General features: G+C 35.9%; 1 protein-coding gene across 2 annotated transcripts; it reads right to left on the minus strand.

Annotated features, from left to right (window-relative positions):
- Positions 1-467: 467 nt before the first annotated feature.
- On the minus strand, positions 468-15219 carry LOC125041454 (tyrosine-protein phosphatase 10D-like). Of its 2 annotated transcripts, XR_007116272.1 has the most exons (23): positions 15119-15219; positions 14739-14904; positions 14469-14588; positions 14092-14229; positions 13737-13842; positions 12554-12717; positions 11996-12126; positions 11664-11823; positions 11071-11243; positions 10610-10810; positions 9583-9762; positions 8661-8777; positions 8366-8525; positions 7857-8074; positions 7307-7502; positions 6925-7096; positions 6335-6587; positions 5234-5362; positions 4759-4887; positions 4042-4190; positions 3650-3885; positions 3303-3420; positions 468-1333 (listed from the first exon to the last, which is right to left on the minus strand). XR_007116272.1 is itself a non-coding variant. In XM_047636428.1 (22 exons), the coding sequence occupies exons 1-22, from the start codon at positions 15161-15163 to the stop codon at positions 1302-1304; spliced, it is 3375 nt and encodes a 1124-aa protein (XP_047492384.1). In that variant the 5' UTR covers positions 15164-15219; the 3' UTR covers positions 468-1301. The 2 variants fall into 2 exon arrangements, 1 of the variants encoding a protein (XP_047492384.1); XM_047636428.1 differs by lacking the exon at positions 3303-3420.
- Between the last annotated feature and the right edge of the window lie 1215 nt (positions 15220-16434).

A 16434-nucleotide genomic window follows, 5' to 3' on the forward strand; every position in this document is an offset into this window, starting at 1 on the left:
ACACACACACACCACACACACACACACCACACACACACACACACACACCACACACACACACACACACACACCACACACACACACACACACACACACACACACACACACCACACACACACACACACACACACCACACACACACACACCACACACACACACACACACACACCACACACACACACACCACACACACACACACACACACACACACACACACACCACACACACACACACCACACACACACACACACCACACACACACACACCACACACACACACACACACACCACACACACACACACACACCACACACACACACACACACACACACACACACACACACACACACACACACACACACCACACACACACACACACACACCACACACACACACACACACACACACACACACACACACCACACACACACACACACCACACACACACACACACACACACACACACACACACACACAGAAAAACACATCTGAAGAAAAATGGAAAAAAAAAAAAAAAAAAAAAAAATACATATGAAATATTTGTAAAAAAGATACTATAAAACTAATCACTAAAAGGAAATTGAAGCAAAGTGAAATAAAACTAGGACGGATTTAGTTTCTCCTGCTTTCTTATGAAAGAAAAATCTCAGATATGATAGCACCTTGGTTTATCTTATCAATTACTCTTCCCCTCACAAATTAAATCTTATAATACGTATGTATAGGACAGAAGGTAGTATTAATCTGCTAATAATATGATTTCTTATTTCTGCTTTTTACAGTCTTTACAATATATTTACAAACTTCATAGAAACACCACATTTTTTTCAAGAAGTAATTTTATGTGCTCTACTACATAACAAAATCAAAAGCAATTTTGAACACCATACAGTATACATCCTGTAATTGCTTTGCAAGTGGCACAAGAACTGTCTACAATTCAGCAAAAATAATGAGGAAAAATAGAGATGAAATTTTTACATTAAATCTATTTTGATAAAGTTAACACCAAACATACACTGACATACAAGATGACAAGTATATATATACACATACATACATAAGTACATATATAACACTGTATACATATAATACTGTATACATATATATGACTGAAGTCTGATAACAAACCATAAAGTTTGGAATAGTTAAGATAAATTACTATAAAAATATAGTTTTCTGTACACACTCCCACGGAGATTCCTTCTGATAAACGCATCTTCAAGGTCTGTTTTTTGCCAGAGTCACGTCATTTCCATACTTTGTACAGGCTGCAAGGGAATGCAACCCATACACCTCCTGTCACATGCTCGACTCGGCTATTCCTTCGTCATCTGTGTAAAGAGATGCAAAGTTTAACAAATACAATACATAAAGAATGTGCAAGACTTATCTGATAAACCAGTTGAATTAGAGTAAGGTGTCTCTTCAAACTCAAACTCCTAGTATGTAAGATGATGAAACAGTAAATCAAAGGAATTATGATTAATAGTAGACTTTAAAAGGGTATAAACAGAATTAGCCTGAGAGTCTAACTGTAGGAACCATCTGCTATTCAACAACAGGGTTTGTCGTTAATCAATCCTGAAGGACATTTCAACAATTCATGCACTCATTATATCATATCTAACATGTATACATATTTATGAAACTACATTTCTCGACTATTAAAAAAATGGTAATTAGAGTGAAGGACAAAAAATAGAAATACAAAAAAATTAAAACAAAAATTAAAGATTAAAAGGGGTTGTTAATCCTATGAGCTCTTTATGTAAAACTGTTAACACTACAAAAACATACATGGATACATTTTGGAAATATATCTACTTCAGCAACACTTAATCCTATTGGATACAACATCTTCTGCAAAGCTATTTCTTTATTTTTGCTAATAAATTCTGTGAGCATCAACTGCATATTATAAATTTAGAGAAGGTGTTACAAATATAGAAAAAATCCTTTGCTACTTCTGCTTCTAGTTTTTTTCATCTCTATTTTACATGTAAGTTTAGGACTATGCTAGTTACTGCTTTATTTAACTTTACAAATCTGTTTACTTACAGTATGCATTTACAAATCTCCAACATGAAAAAAAAACACCATACTGAACTTGATCTTTCAATCACTCTCCCTCACACACACACATGCATATGCACATGCACACATATATAGAAACAGACACGCACACACAAATGTGCATGCATGCATGGACACACATACACACACAGTCACAAATTCTCTCACACAGACAAAATCTCTCTCTCTCTCTCTCTCTCTCTCTCTCTCTCTCTCTCTCTCTCTCTCTCTCTCTCTCTCTCTCTCTCTCTCTCTCTCTCTCTCTCTCTCTCTCTCTCTCTTTTCCAAGAGATGATTCAGTGAATACTCATACTCTGAGCAGCATCCCATGCTCAGCAAGACCTTTTCAACTGAGTGACACATTGGTTTTATGCACTCATTGAATTATGGTTATTACAATAGCAAGTATTTCCTATGTTATTCTGTTTTTCCTTTAGTACCAGCTATAAAATGGCTCTCTCAAGGGCAGCTAATAAAGCAGTGCATAAATTTATTACAGCAAGGATCCTTAGATACCAAAACAACTTCCTATTGCAAGTGTCCTTTGGATGTTGAAAGTGCATTCCTCCATTCTTCTGGAATTTTGTGAGAATACAATATCTGCACAAATGAATTAAATTTCATTCCTTATTCCCTTATATTTCAAAACGGATGAAAGAATGGCTGTAAGTTATGCAGCTACAAATACATTAAAAAAAAAATTCAGAATGAAGATTCATATTGGAAAATCTAATACAGACAGCACACAATATAACCAGAGTAAAGTATCTGTATATGTTGGATCATTAAACAAATACAGCAAATTGGTGTCTACATTCAAGTGTGTCTTTGTGTATGCTGTATTGTCTACGTGGAAGGAGTGGCAATTGTAAAAAAAAATATTGTTAAACTTTAAACTCTATGTCAATACATAATGCTTGCCGATCTTCAGTATAATAGCATTTACAAAGTATAAGGGGAAAAAAAACCCTGCAATTTCAACATAGCCTTGCATGGTGATATTTCTTATGCATTTAAAAATATTTTGTGGGGTAAGTCTTTATAGCTGAGTCTATTTAAATATTTTACAAGGCCCTTATTCTGCAAAACAAATTCTGCATCTAGGGACTAATTCAAGGTACAAGCACATGACCTAACAGAGCTATTAGTTGACTACAAAGGTTCACAACAAGCATTAATTATCAGAACTATGTGGTCAACATATGCATGCAAATATCCATCTATTACCAAAGTGAACACAAAGTTCTAAGAGACAGCTGCCCAATAACCATAGAAATCAGTGGCTGAGGCAAAGGCAATCATCTTTGCTTCGGTGAAATTCCTGATACCAATATCCCATTCAGTCCTAGACCAGTAAGAGAATTCCATTAACAAAAAAAAAATACTATTGAACTTTTAATTACTATTATCATATGCACTGATGAACTTGTACTAAATCTAATGCTTAACATCAATGTTATGTGAGCTTACAAATTCTGTTAATAGTAATAGTCAAAATTAAAAACAATGTGATAGACACGTATGCATCCACATATATCAAACAACTTTGAACACTTCTGGAATGTGAATCTTACCTTCGTAACCCTGATTATCATGAATTTCAGATAAGGGATGTTCGTTTTCTGTTCCTTCCAAGACAGAGAGAAGGCACTGGTGAATACATATATACTGCCGCTCAGTTTGTACCATGGAAACTCTTTGTCGTCTCATCTCATAAACTATACCATATATGTCCACATAGTCATTTGTTCTTCTGCTGAACAGTATCCTGTCCAAAGCAATGAAAGTTCCTGATCGCCCAACACCAGCACTGAAATGGAAAAAATGGAATTGTCGATTATTTGATATAGCTCATTACTTTGATTATTGACTCTTAATTAAATATTCAATCTATTACAACATAAAAAAATACAAATTTGTGCCTGTTACATACAACCATATAAACACAAAATCATATCCAACCAACCTGCAATGTACGACAATTGGCCTCTGATCTGCACCAACGCTCTCCCTGAAGAAACGAACAAATCGAACTAACGTTTGCGGAGGATCGGGTACACCAAAATCTGGCCAAGTCGTGAAGTGGAAGTGGCGAATCATGCGGCAAACTTCACCCTGAAGACAGTGCATAAGTTTGGTCATCATACCACAGCAAATTAATGTATGTCATTTGTTAGGTAAGAAGAGGATGCTATTATCATTTAATTTACTTTTAATCTTTTACTTTTTTTTACAGTTATGTAAAGAAGCTATTTCAAGGCAGGCAATTTCATTAATTTGAAATCTTATGTTCAGTAATGGGCATGTTTCTCTACTATAACAAATACTATTCTTTCCTTTTTTTTCTTATCTTTAGCAGCATAAGAATCATTGAATCATTAGCCACAAAGAGAGTCATTCTACATTCTATCTTGTAACTTTATTACACCTTGCTGAGATTCCAAGTTTTCTCAAGCATTAAAGTTTTGGAAGTCAAACAGCTGCCATATCAATGGGGGTTTGCCATTTTTAGCAGTCAAATGATAAAGAATTTAAAGAGAAGGTTAAACATGCCAAAAAATCTCAAAATCATAACTGATGGGGCCCGTCATAGGCGGGTTGATATGTTAAACAAGGAACTGGAGGAGTGAGAAAAAGAAAAAGAAAACAACAACAGATCAACATGAAATCCGAAAAAGCCTACCTTGCAGACTCTGAATTCTGTAACATTCCAGTCGGGGAAATAGCGCTCATTCAGAATAGTCACTTCAATATCTCCATAGTAGACTGGCTGCATGTTGTCAGGCCAGTAGTGATCACATCTCTCACGGCCCTAGTCGGGGATGAAAAGGTTAAAGAGATATGGAGAATGAGGAAAAATATATGTTACCCAAAAATATATACATTCTTTTTTTTTTTTTTTTTTGTGTGTGTGTGTGTGTGTGTGTGTGTGTGTGTGTGTGTGTGTGTGTGTGTGTGTGTGTGTGTGTGTGTGTGTGTGTGTGTGTGTGTGTGTGTGTGTGTCCCTTTGGCTCTAATGTATATATTATGATAAAGACATATTCAAAACCTCCTCCAAATCAGAAGAAAAATATATGAAACAAAAAGCAAAAAGCTAACCAAAGACAACTCGAATTTGTGCCGAACAAAGAGCAAATGAGGCCAAGGCTTCTCCATACCCTTTCTGTGCACCGTGTCAGCATGACGATGGCTCGCGAATTGCTCTCCCAACACATGCGCCAGAAGTCATCCCTTGTAGACGGGAGAGGCCCTTGGCTCACGATGAATTCCCGCAGAGAGTTGTAGCCCTGAGAAGATTAGTCAGAATGGGATTTCATGTCATAAAAAAAATGTGGTAACTTTGATATTTTCATTTCTATTTTCCTTTTTATGATCTCTTTTCTTTTCAATTTGGCTCCTTTTTTTATCAAATCTATATTTGGTACCATTGGCCATCACTGACACTGAATTCTTATCTCTAATTTCTATTTTTCAAATGTAAATATAACACTAACTTCTAAAAGAGGTAATCTCCTAATCATCACATAATACAAACACATTTTCTTTTTTCATTGAAAAAAGGAGCAAAAAAAAATCATAGTAGCATAACTGACACTTACACGTTACCTTTATTTATACAGAGCTAATTTAGTTTTTGATGTTAAAGGAAAGATGTATTTTAAAAAAAGTTAAAAAAACAAAGAAAATACAAAACTGGAGATAAAAATAAATATAATTTAGTCTGACTTGGAAATTTAATTGTTAAATTCTATGGCAATTATTCAGAATTTCAGGGAGTGAATATCATCAACTCATAGAAACTTTTGCACTGAAAGTACAAATATGAAATAATATATATATATATATATATATATATATATATATATATATATATATATATATATATATATATAATAAAAGAAAAAGAAAAAAAATTAATAAAATAAATCAATTACTTCAATTCCTATTCATATACAAACAAAACATGTAAATATAAATAATAGTTGCTTTCATTACTTATCTTAGAAGATTAAATATTTTTTTCATTCATTACAACTTTTATCTGTAACCTTTAAACTAAGTTTGCAGTTCCTTTATATCAACTGGAAATTACACATTTTATGCTAAACTGCCAGCTAGAAATTAATGGTCCTGATATATCTTTGCCTTAGAAGTTTCACATTTCTTGACCTGTAATACTTTTTATCATATTAAATTACTTATCCTCTAGATGCTGGACCATAAACACGCTTAAAGAAATCAATCACTACATGGCTTACCGACACATAATTTGCATTTATGTAATCAGATCCCTCTTCATCATCTGTTGACTGCAGTTTGAAACGTGAGTGGTCATAAGGCAAAATGTTTGTGAAACGATTCTTGGGCCGATTGACCGGGAGATCAGCAGCGTTGTGTGGGATGTCATGACCAACGTGTTGCAAAGCTCTATATTCTTCAGAGAAGCGGTACTCAGAGTCAGCAGACATGAATCGGAAGTAGGCCACGAAGTCTTGCAATTTTACAGGTCGACTGAAGAAAAGGAAGTATGCTATTTTAAACTGTGATAACTCATGTAGTCATGGAGTCGTTTAAGCCCTGGCTTTGCCTCTAGCCAAAGCTCCCCCTGGCTGTTAATTGGCATCTGTGGTTGGGGCAGTAAAGGACATGCCCTCTATGCCCATTTGAATATAGATATAATGAAATATGATAAAATAATTCTGCGTCATTTGCTCATGAATATAGTACAAACACCTACACATAGTATAAATAAGAAATCATATATCATCAAAATATTTACTCTTTCATCCATCTCAAACACATACTTTTTCCTTTTTTTTCACCAAGAGCTACTGGGTATATGGCTTACCTTGTTTCTCTAATGGAATCAGGCATTGGGTGTATATTGCTAAGTTGATTAGAAGACTTTCTTGACGACTTGCATGATCTTCGCTGTCTTATAGCCACCGCCAATACCACCACCAACACCACAAATACCACAGGAATAGCCACAAGCAATCCTAAATTCCCACTTTCAGAATCTGCAACAAAATCTTCCTTTCACATTCTGTCTCATAAATGTCTCCCAAGTCTTTGCTGACTTTTGGAGACAGACACCAAAATATGTAAAGCAAAAAACTTTGACTCTTCAGTTTTACTGTTAAAGTAAGATATTATCAGTTAGAAATCATTGAAAGGCCTTCTTTGGTAATGAACAGTTAAATCTTATATTGTACCACTGCATGACTAACCTGTTGTTATTGGATGGCTATAGTGAGTGTCAGCAAACTTGTTTGCTGCTGTATAAGCTCGGATTTTAACTTTGTATGTACTTCCTGGTTTGAGTGGCCCATTACAGTAGCTATCTTGATTTTCACAATCTTCCTCGACACCAATGTCGAAGTCTTCCACTGATGTGTTGACAAATGGATAGTAACGTTCTGTAACCTATTGCCAGAAAAAAAAATACAGAATAAATTAAAGAATGAATAAGGCCACAACATTTTGGCTTATAGGGTTAAGCTTCCTATATATCTAAGAGATCATTTTTAAATATATTCTTAAATTCTCAACTCATTAAAAAGGACATGATCTGATTGCACAAAATGTTCCTCACCATATTCATATTTTCATATACTAAAGTTTTAATGCATGTAAACTTCACACATCTTTACACATTGCAACAGCTAACTAAAATCTTATTATGACATCTTGTGCAATAGGGAAATAAAGCCAGTAAAGGCATAAAAAAGTTGGGTGGACAAACAATACTATAACCAACTGAGGAATATCCTTAATTACCTGATATGGAGGCCACAGAGAATAACTCTGAACGTCCTTCCATGTACGCAACTCAACCCCTCTGGAACTCTTGGTGTCATCTTCAGCTACAATGACTGTGTATCCTATAATCTGCCCATTTTTGTTGGAGAAGTAGTGCTTCCGGTAACGAACGCGAATGGTGTTTGCAGTGTGAGACACTTCTGTGGGGAATTCCAGAGGACCTGGCTCAGGGGGATCTGGAAGAGAAGAATAGATAAAGGACTGTTACTCAAAGAAATATTGGAAGATGGGCAATTACATAACTTACTATCTATACTCCAATAATGCGCATCTATATTAGCATTTCTCTTGAGCAATTTACTAGACTTGTTCTTCAGAATTAAATTCAAGTTTTTACTGCTTACATTACTGGATTACCAAAAGTTAAAAAGCTTACTTTCCAACTAATTCAAATGACCAAAGAAAAAAAAAAAGAAAAAAAACAAAAAAAACAACAACTGAGAAATAAAAAAGTGATAAAGACATACCACCAATAGGCATTGTCTTCTCTATGTGCCTAACGGGTCCTGGGCCAATCTTAGTCATGGCTTCAATCTGGAAAACATAGGTCTCTCCTGGGATCAGATTCTGGATGATGCCCGACTCCTCATCTGCTGCAAAGTACATCTTGGGAGCAACTTCGGAACCCTGGAATAAGAAGAAAAAAAATGTGTAAAATTAAGGGAGAAATGATAAAAATCATTATGAATAATCAAGACTTATGAGTATGCATATCTTCTCTTTATTCAAATATACCTAGTTTGAGATACAACGAACTCTTACCTTGATTCTATACTTCAGCATGTAGCCCAAGAGAATGCCGTTTTGTTCTTCCGCAGGCAAAGACCAGCTTAATGATATCTCACTTGGATTCATTATGGTTGCTTTAAATCTGTTCACCTGTTTTTTGAAGGAATACAAAAAGGATTTTAATTTTCCTGGCAATGCATATGCATGAGATAGAGAGACAAGAGGAAATGGGAAAATGGGAAAATGGGAAATAGGTGGGAAGGGAGGGAGGGAGGGAGGGAGGGAGGGAGGGAGGGAGGGAGGGAGGGAGGGAGGGAGGGAGGGAGGGAGGGAGGGAGGGAGGGAGGGAGGGAGGGAGGGAGGGAGGGAGGGAGGGAGGGAGGGAGAGAGAGAGAGAGACAGAGAGAGACAGAGAGAGAGAGAGAGAGAGAGAGAGAGAGAGAGAGAGAGAGAGAGAGACAGAGACAGAGACAGAGAGACAGAGACAGAGACAGAGAGAGAGAGAGACAGAGAGAGAGAGAGACAGAGAGAGAAGAGAGAGAGAGAGAGAGAGAGAGAGAGAGAGAGAGAGAGAGAGAGAGAGAGAGAGAGAGAGAGAGAGAGAGAGAGAAAGAGAAAGAGAAAGAGAAAGAGAAAGCAAAAGAGAGAGAGAAAGAGAAAGAGAAAGAGAGAAAGAGAGAAAGAGAGAGAGAGAGAGAGAGAGAGAGAGAGAGAGAGAGAGAGAGAGAGAGAGAGAGAGAGAGAGAGAGAGAGAGAGAGAGAGAGAGAGAGAGAGAGAGAGAGAGAGAGAGAGAGAGAGAGAGAGAGAGAGAGAGAGACAGAGACAGAGAGCAGAGACGAGAGAGAGAGAGAGAGAGAGAGAGAGAGAGAGAGAGAGAGAGAGAGAGAGAGAGAGAGAGAGAGAGAGAGAGAGAGAGAGCATGGAAAAGTCCCAAAATTCTCCAACCTAACTTACCTTCCCAGGAACACTCTCCCTCGTGGTGAAAGTTGCCGACACAGAATTTGACTGCCTAGTGCTTCCTGCCCAAGTGAGGACTGTGAAGGTGTAGTTGCGATATGGTCGTAATTTCGCGATAGTGACTGAATCTTTCGTGGTGTTTGTAGTTAAGAGCTCATTGTCGCGGAGATACTGCACCTGTGGACGTTGGGGAAGATGCAGACAGTCAGTTTTAATATTCATATGGCAAGAGGTATGAGAAAGTAATAGTAATAAAAACAGCAATAACAAAGATGGATGATGATGGTGATGATAATAACAATAATGATAATAGAAGTAGTAGTAGTAGTAGTAGTAGTAGTAGTAGTAGTAGTAGTAGTAGTAGTAGTAGTAGTAGTAGTAGTAGTAGTAGTAGTAGTAGTAGTAGTAGTAGTAGTAGTAGTAGTAGTAGTAGTAGTAGTAGTAGTAGTAATAATAATAATAATAATAATAATAATAATAATAATAATAATAATAATAATAATAATAACAATAATAATAACAATAATAATAACAATAATAATAATAATAATAATAATAATAATAATAATAATAATAATAACAATAATAATATTAATGGTATTAATAATAATATTAATAACATTATTAATAATAATATTAATAACATTATTAATAATATTAATAACATTATTAATAATAATATTAATAACATTATTAATAATAATATTAATAACATTATTAATAATAATAGTAATAATAATAATAATAATAATAATAATAATAATAATAATAATAATAATAATAATAATAGCACATCATCAATAAGAAATGAAGATAATAAAAACAATACTAAAATTATATCTCAGATGATAATAAATAAGATGAAACAATAGCATCAATGCCAACAACAAAAACATGAAATATTAATTTTACTAACAACAATACAAATATCATGTCAATAATATCACATTCTAATAATTTCTAAGAGCAATTTAATCATGACATAGACCTCTGAGCCAGGAACCCAATTCTACACCACGCTTACCTCAAAAACATCATAATCCCCGGCCGGTTTGCTCCAGGACAAGGTAATTTCCGTATCTGAGATGTAACCAGCAGTGATGTTGGACACAGACTCAGGGTTGAGCTGATCCTGCCGTATGAGGGGCAGGCTGGTTACCCCTCCTGACACTGTCCAGGCCGTGACATTGTACACCCGTCCAGGCACCAGATTATTAAATACAATCTGAAATTAACCATCCAATTTACATTAAAAATGAAATTAATAATATTAATAATAATAATAATAATAATAATAATAATAACAATAATAATAACAATAATAACAATAATAATAGTAATAATAATAATAATAATAATAATAATAATAATAATAATGAAAATACTAATAACAATCTTAAGGACATATCATGTGTTTCTAATGTGAACTGTTCCTTCATTTTTGTAAGGAATCACATGAACGATAGACACATGACTGAACATTACCTTGCGGTCCTCATCATCTGCAGGCTTCTCCTTCACAGGTATGGAAGGGTCGGATAACATGAATCTGTACATGTCAAAGATAGATGCAGATTCTGGTGTTGGTGTATATATAATGGCCATTGATCTGCTCTCTGGCTGATGCCCAATTCTAATGTCAGATGTGATGAGGGGCACTGAAATAAAATGGTGCTCTCAGTTTCATAAAAGTGCTAAATTAGCTTAAAGAAGAAAAGAGCAAGTCTTATTACTATCTCTTGCTGGTATTTTGTCCTTCAAGAATTCCATGATAAGCATTACACATAAGATATATCAATATATAGGTAACTGATTTTACAGGTAAATCCTAGGCCTTTAGGCTCTAACCAGGCCAGTCTAAGAGTGCAGTTGCTCGCTCTTTTTATACCAAGGCTTTCAAAAGCAGAGATGAATCATACAGCTTGTAAAAATAAGTTAATATCTCCATTTTACTCCATGATTTGTTAGATACATCCTTTTTATAACTTTCTTCAGATTCTGGGCATGCATGAATATATGCCAATATGAATTTCTCCAACATCTTAGGGCATGCAGAAACCCTGACACTATATACTTACTAGTTCTGCGTGAGAGCTCCACCACCTCACTATTCACTTTATGTGCTGTAGTATAGATCTGGAAATGGTAAAGCTCTCCAGGCATCAGCTCGTCTACCACAATGGACATTCTTCGGTCTATACCTTCCGTCGCATGGCTTCCAGGAATTTCCTTGAAATGCTGTTAAAGGAATCAATTTATTTGAATTCTGAAGGTCAAAAGACTCCTGAACACGTAAAGTATCTGTATTTCTCTCATATACATAAATATTTTCAGATTTATAAAGTAAAATATATTGATACATTTAATAAGAAAAATCTTGTAAAAAAAAAAAAAAAAAAAAAAATCCAACCTTTGTCTCTGGTGCAAAGTTGCTCCACCAGATAATGGTATAGGTATCTAGTCTGCCATCCGGTCTGGGCCACTCGAAGGTTATGTTGTGGGAATCGAGTACTGGTGTGATTCCTTTCACTGGGTTTGGTGCTGAAAGTGAAAGAGTGCTTCGGATAAAGTGCTGTACTTATCGCCAATGCTATAATTGTTTAGTTCTAAGACAATGCTCTTCCTTTTTTCATTACTTAGTGAGGCAAAATACAATCTCCTTATTGATAACAATTACAGAAAGCTTAATTAGTGCTGACAATATAGAAACTGATCAGTCAGTCAAGCAATATTAATGAGAAGTAAATATTAACTCATGACAAATATCATTTCTATAATATAATTTTATGAAAATAAAAAAGGCAGGCATAAATTACTTATAACAAATCTCCAGACAAAATTAACAGCAGTGAATGAAATAACACCTAAAGTACATATTCACACACCTGAATCTACCCATCCTTCCACTTATCAAACATCTATATACACATAAAGTATCAAGCACACAGAAAAATGCCCTTCTACTTACGAACAGTATGTTGAACTTCCTCAGAGGTGAAGCTTTTTACGTTATGAGAGATGGAACGAACTTCAATCAAATAGCGCTCTCCAGGCTGCAGGCTGTCCATGGCAACTGAGGTTTTATTGACGGGCGGCAACTCAATCCAATCTACTGCATCTACGGGGCGGTACCTGTGCGTAGGAGGAAGTGAGAAGTTATAACATGAATAATGACAATGTTGGATATCTTTCTAAGGATTCATTCCATTCATGATATCATCAACAGAGTAATTATAATAAAATATGAGTACGAAATAATAGTAAAAGTACGTTGTTTAATAAATCAGTTCCATATGTTATATATTTAAAATTCGAAAATATATTAAAAAAATCAGTAGGATATTTTGTGTGGAAGATGGGGGGGTGGGTGCTTGTGCATGTTTATGTGTAATGCATATATGAAATAGTCCCCAATCATTTTTCCTTCCACAAACCCTTCATACCTCCATACAGAACTGAGAGGATCATAATCAGGCTGCTGTGTCTGACCAAAGTATATGATCATTTTGTATAAAGTCCTTAAGCAGCAGCAACTAAGCCTCATTACAAGACTTGTGCTCCTCTGCCACCTCCCCAAACAGCTAACAAAAAAAAAAAAAAAAATCCTGTTCCTGCAGCATATAACATAGCCTATACAACCACAACACTGCATGCACCCCTTTTTGCCTTCAATTTCATAACCCTAAGAACACTCTTCATTCCACCCATAACTTACTCTGCCTCTGCCATACAATATACTTCATCCTCCAGATTCCCATTCCTTGATACTAAGGACCTCAGGACTTCAAATTTTCACATCTTTCAGTACTTCCTTATCTAGCTTCTGCCTTCTGCTTTCTTTGCTGCTAATACACCTTGCCGTTACTCATATTTCCCAACATTTTTTGTCTCATACATACTCTCCCCAACGAGCACAGTACTTGCTCCAACTTCCATGTGTCTATAGGAAAAAGGCATTGGTTCAGCTCTAAAATTTGCCAAACCTATAAGCTTTAACCTTCCTAAAACTTTTATATTCATCTTCCTTCCTACTCCATACAAACAAATACAAATCCAGTAAATAGCCCTACCATAGTCTCAAATCAAGTGATCTCCCCTAAAACTAAAGCTGTTGGATAACATGTCAGGAACCCATTACCACGACCACCAACCTTATATCATAATGTGAGAATAACGACTCAATTGGAGGCAGCCAAGAAAGGATCACAGTGGTGTTTGTGGCGGCGCTAATAGTCAGGTTTCGAATTGGGTTTGGATCTGTAATGAAAAAAAAAAAAAATTAACGTAATTCATAAGACATGAACATGGTTTATGCCTGTGACTACAGTGAATGGAAATAAACCAGTGCTCTTATGGCTTTAGCAGTACCAAGCCTCACTGATTGCTGACATCAAATTGTATATACATGCACAAGAACAAAATTACTTACTATAAAGAGTATTGTACACAAGATAAGTCTGAATTGTTAGTACAAGCTTAATCACTCAACAAAGCATCTGGACTTACACACTACATGGAAGTGGGCATGAGGTTCGCTCCACAGACCATGAGATATGGCATAGACCTTAATCTCATATCTAGCACCAGGGAACAGGTCTTCCAACACTATTTGTTCCTTCCCTGTTTTATGGGTAACTGACTCTCCTGTGGGTTGAAGAAAAAAAAATTAATAGAGAATAAAAAAAGACACAATAGATATCAATTCTGAATTTGTGTTGCAGCTGAAAAGAATACAATTTTAAGTCTCTAGTCTTTCTTTATAATTGTTTCAAATCACCTAACAGAAGAGATCTCCAATAGCAATCAAATTTATCCTTAAGTGATAACATGATCTTGTTTCAGGTATCATGAAACACAGGTCTTCAATTATATATTTTCATTACCTGTGTCGTTCCTAATGTGAACAACAGCATATCCATCCTGACGGGAAGTATCATCACTCTTCCAGGATATGGTGAGGCCGTGGGGAATTGGCTGCATTTCAATAATTGGGGATGTTGGTTCTGTGGGAAAAAATTGGTTGTTAGATTGAATTATTTCTGAAAATGATTGCGTATATTCATACAGGCCTAACTAATCTTCATTTAAATAACTATAGCTTATACTATAGTATTAAATGAATAATATCAAGAATCATAACAATATGCACTTACTAGTAGCAACATAGAGAGACATGTGTTCACTCTCTATATTATTTGACACAGCAGCCACAGAAACTGAGTAATTTCTTCCAGGATAAAGACTTTCTGTGGCCTTTTCTTCTGTGGTTGTCCTAGTGCGTGCATCTCCGTTAAAAGCTTCTACCTCCTGGTACAAAATCTGAAAGGAGAAGATCACGATACATTAATCTCAACAGCAAATTGTAGGGAGTAAAAATGCTTGCTGAAAAATAGAAAAAAACATAATGATACAATTTTGGACATATTTCTCCTTTCTACAAACTTACCACAATACTGAACCAGTACTAACATCTTACTATTTATTTTCATATATTTCACAGGTACTAAGAAAAGATGGATACCTAAGCTCTTACCTTATAGCTGTCTTGAATTGAAGTTGGGTCTGGTGTCCATGTCATATTGACTTCTTGGCCGGACTCATCGTCTACTCTTCTCAGATCCAAAATCTTTAGTGGACCTGCGGGCAAAAAAAAAAACATGTTAAGAAATGAAATAACAAGAATTACGAAGAAACTTAGAGGTCTTCATCAACTGAGGCTGAGGAGAACTAGTTATTAAAAAAAAAAAAAAAAAAAAAATTAAGTTACTTATGCTCTGACATGATCACTAAAGGGGCATAATTTGAGAAGAGAACAGGCCAATCTCTTGTGACGTGAGTGTAATCAGGTCAGATTACATCCAGTCAGATTAGGTCAGGTAGGTTATGTTAGGACAGGATAAGTCGGGACAAGAAAGGACGGATCAGAACAGGATAGGGGAGGACAAGGTAGGAAAGGACAATAAAGGACAGGGCAGGATAGGACAAGATAGGAAAGGCCAGGTCTGATGGGATGCCAATATGCAGACTGGGTGAGATTAGGAAGGTTAAGTCATATCACACAGAATAAACTTTACACTGTGCAATAGGAAGCATTTAGATATCTATAAATTCATAACTTCCAACCATTTACATACGGATCACAAATTGATGTCAAGAATAAGTTCTTCTCTCTTAGAATTGTAAACATGCATAGAACGGCTTTCAAGAAGAATCTGTACTCCAAAATACCCAAACTGATAAAAAAAAAAAAAAAAAAAAAAAAAAAAAATCTAACGCACCAGAAGATGACACCCAACAAAACTCCCCGGAATAACTTATCCCTCATTAACCTGTAATAAAATGTACCTATACTTCCTTCTCTCCCGGTCTATCAGTCACCACAGGCAAGGTCAAGTCACGAGCAACCCCACTGCCGTGACTGGCTCCCATCACTCTCACTCTCACTCTCACTCTCACTCTCACTCTCACTCTCACTAGGCTACTGCAAAACCAGTAACAATCATCCCAATTTTTTACGACCAGGGAAGGCAATACCTTCGAAATCATCGAACTCTCTACCGGTACTTTAAGAACCCTTGGACCTTCTACCGGCATGTTCTCTCCATTGCCGTATAACAGTGGCCATGCATGTTCACGGACTCTAAATCTATTGTCGATAATGGAATGGAGTGAACGAGGAGGATCTTTGGGGAGGAGGAGTGAGGACTAAGGACCCTAGACATATATTTCGACATGGTAAAGAGGCAGCTGGAACTAATTCCCGAACCGCTATGATAAAGAGTGTGCTTTGTCATCCATGTAACGCGCATCAATTCTGTTCGGAAAGGGCCTCTCTCTGCCTCGTCCTAT

Source organism: Penaeus chinensis, chromosome 30, assembly GCF_019202785.1.
Source record: "Penaeus chinensis breed Huanghai No. 1 chromosome 30, ASM1920278v2, whole genome shotgun sequence".
Taxonomy (NCBI): domain Eukaryota; kingdom Metazoa; phylum Arthropoda; class Malacostraca; order Decapoda; family Penaeidae; genus Penaeus; species Penaeus chinensis.

Bases quoted from the DNA above. Each gene is read 5' to 3' on its own strand.
- LOC125041454 (XM_047636428.1), bottom strand. From the start codon at position 15,163: ATGACATGGACACCAGACCCAACTTCAATTCAAGACAGCTATAAG. The intron at 7,503-7,856 runs GTAATTAAGGAT...TTCTGGCAATAG, and splicing joins CTCTGTGGCCTCCATATCAG to GTTACAGAACGTTACTATCC. The intron at 7,097-7,306 runs GTTAGTCATGCA...ATTTTGTTGCAG, and splicing joins TAGCCATCCAATAACAACAG to ATTCTGAAAGTGGGAATTTA.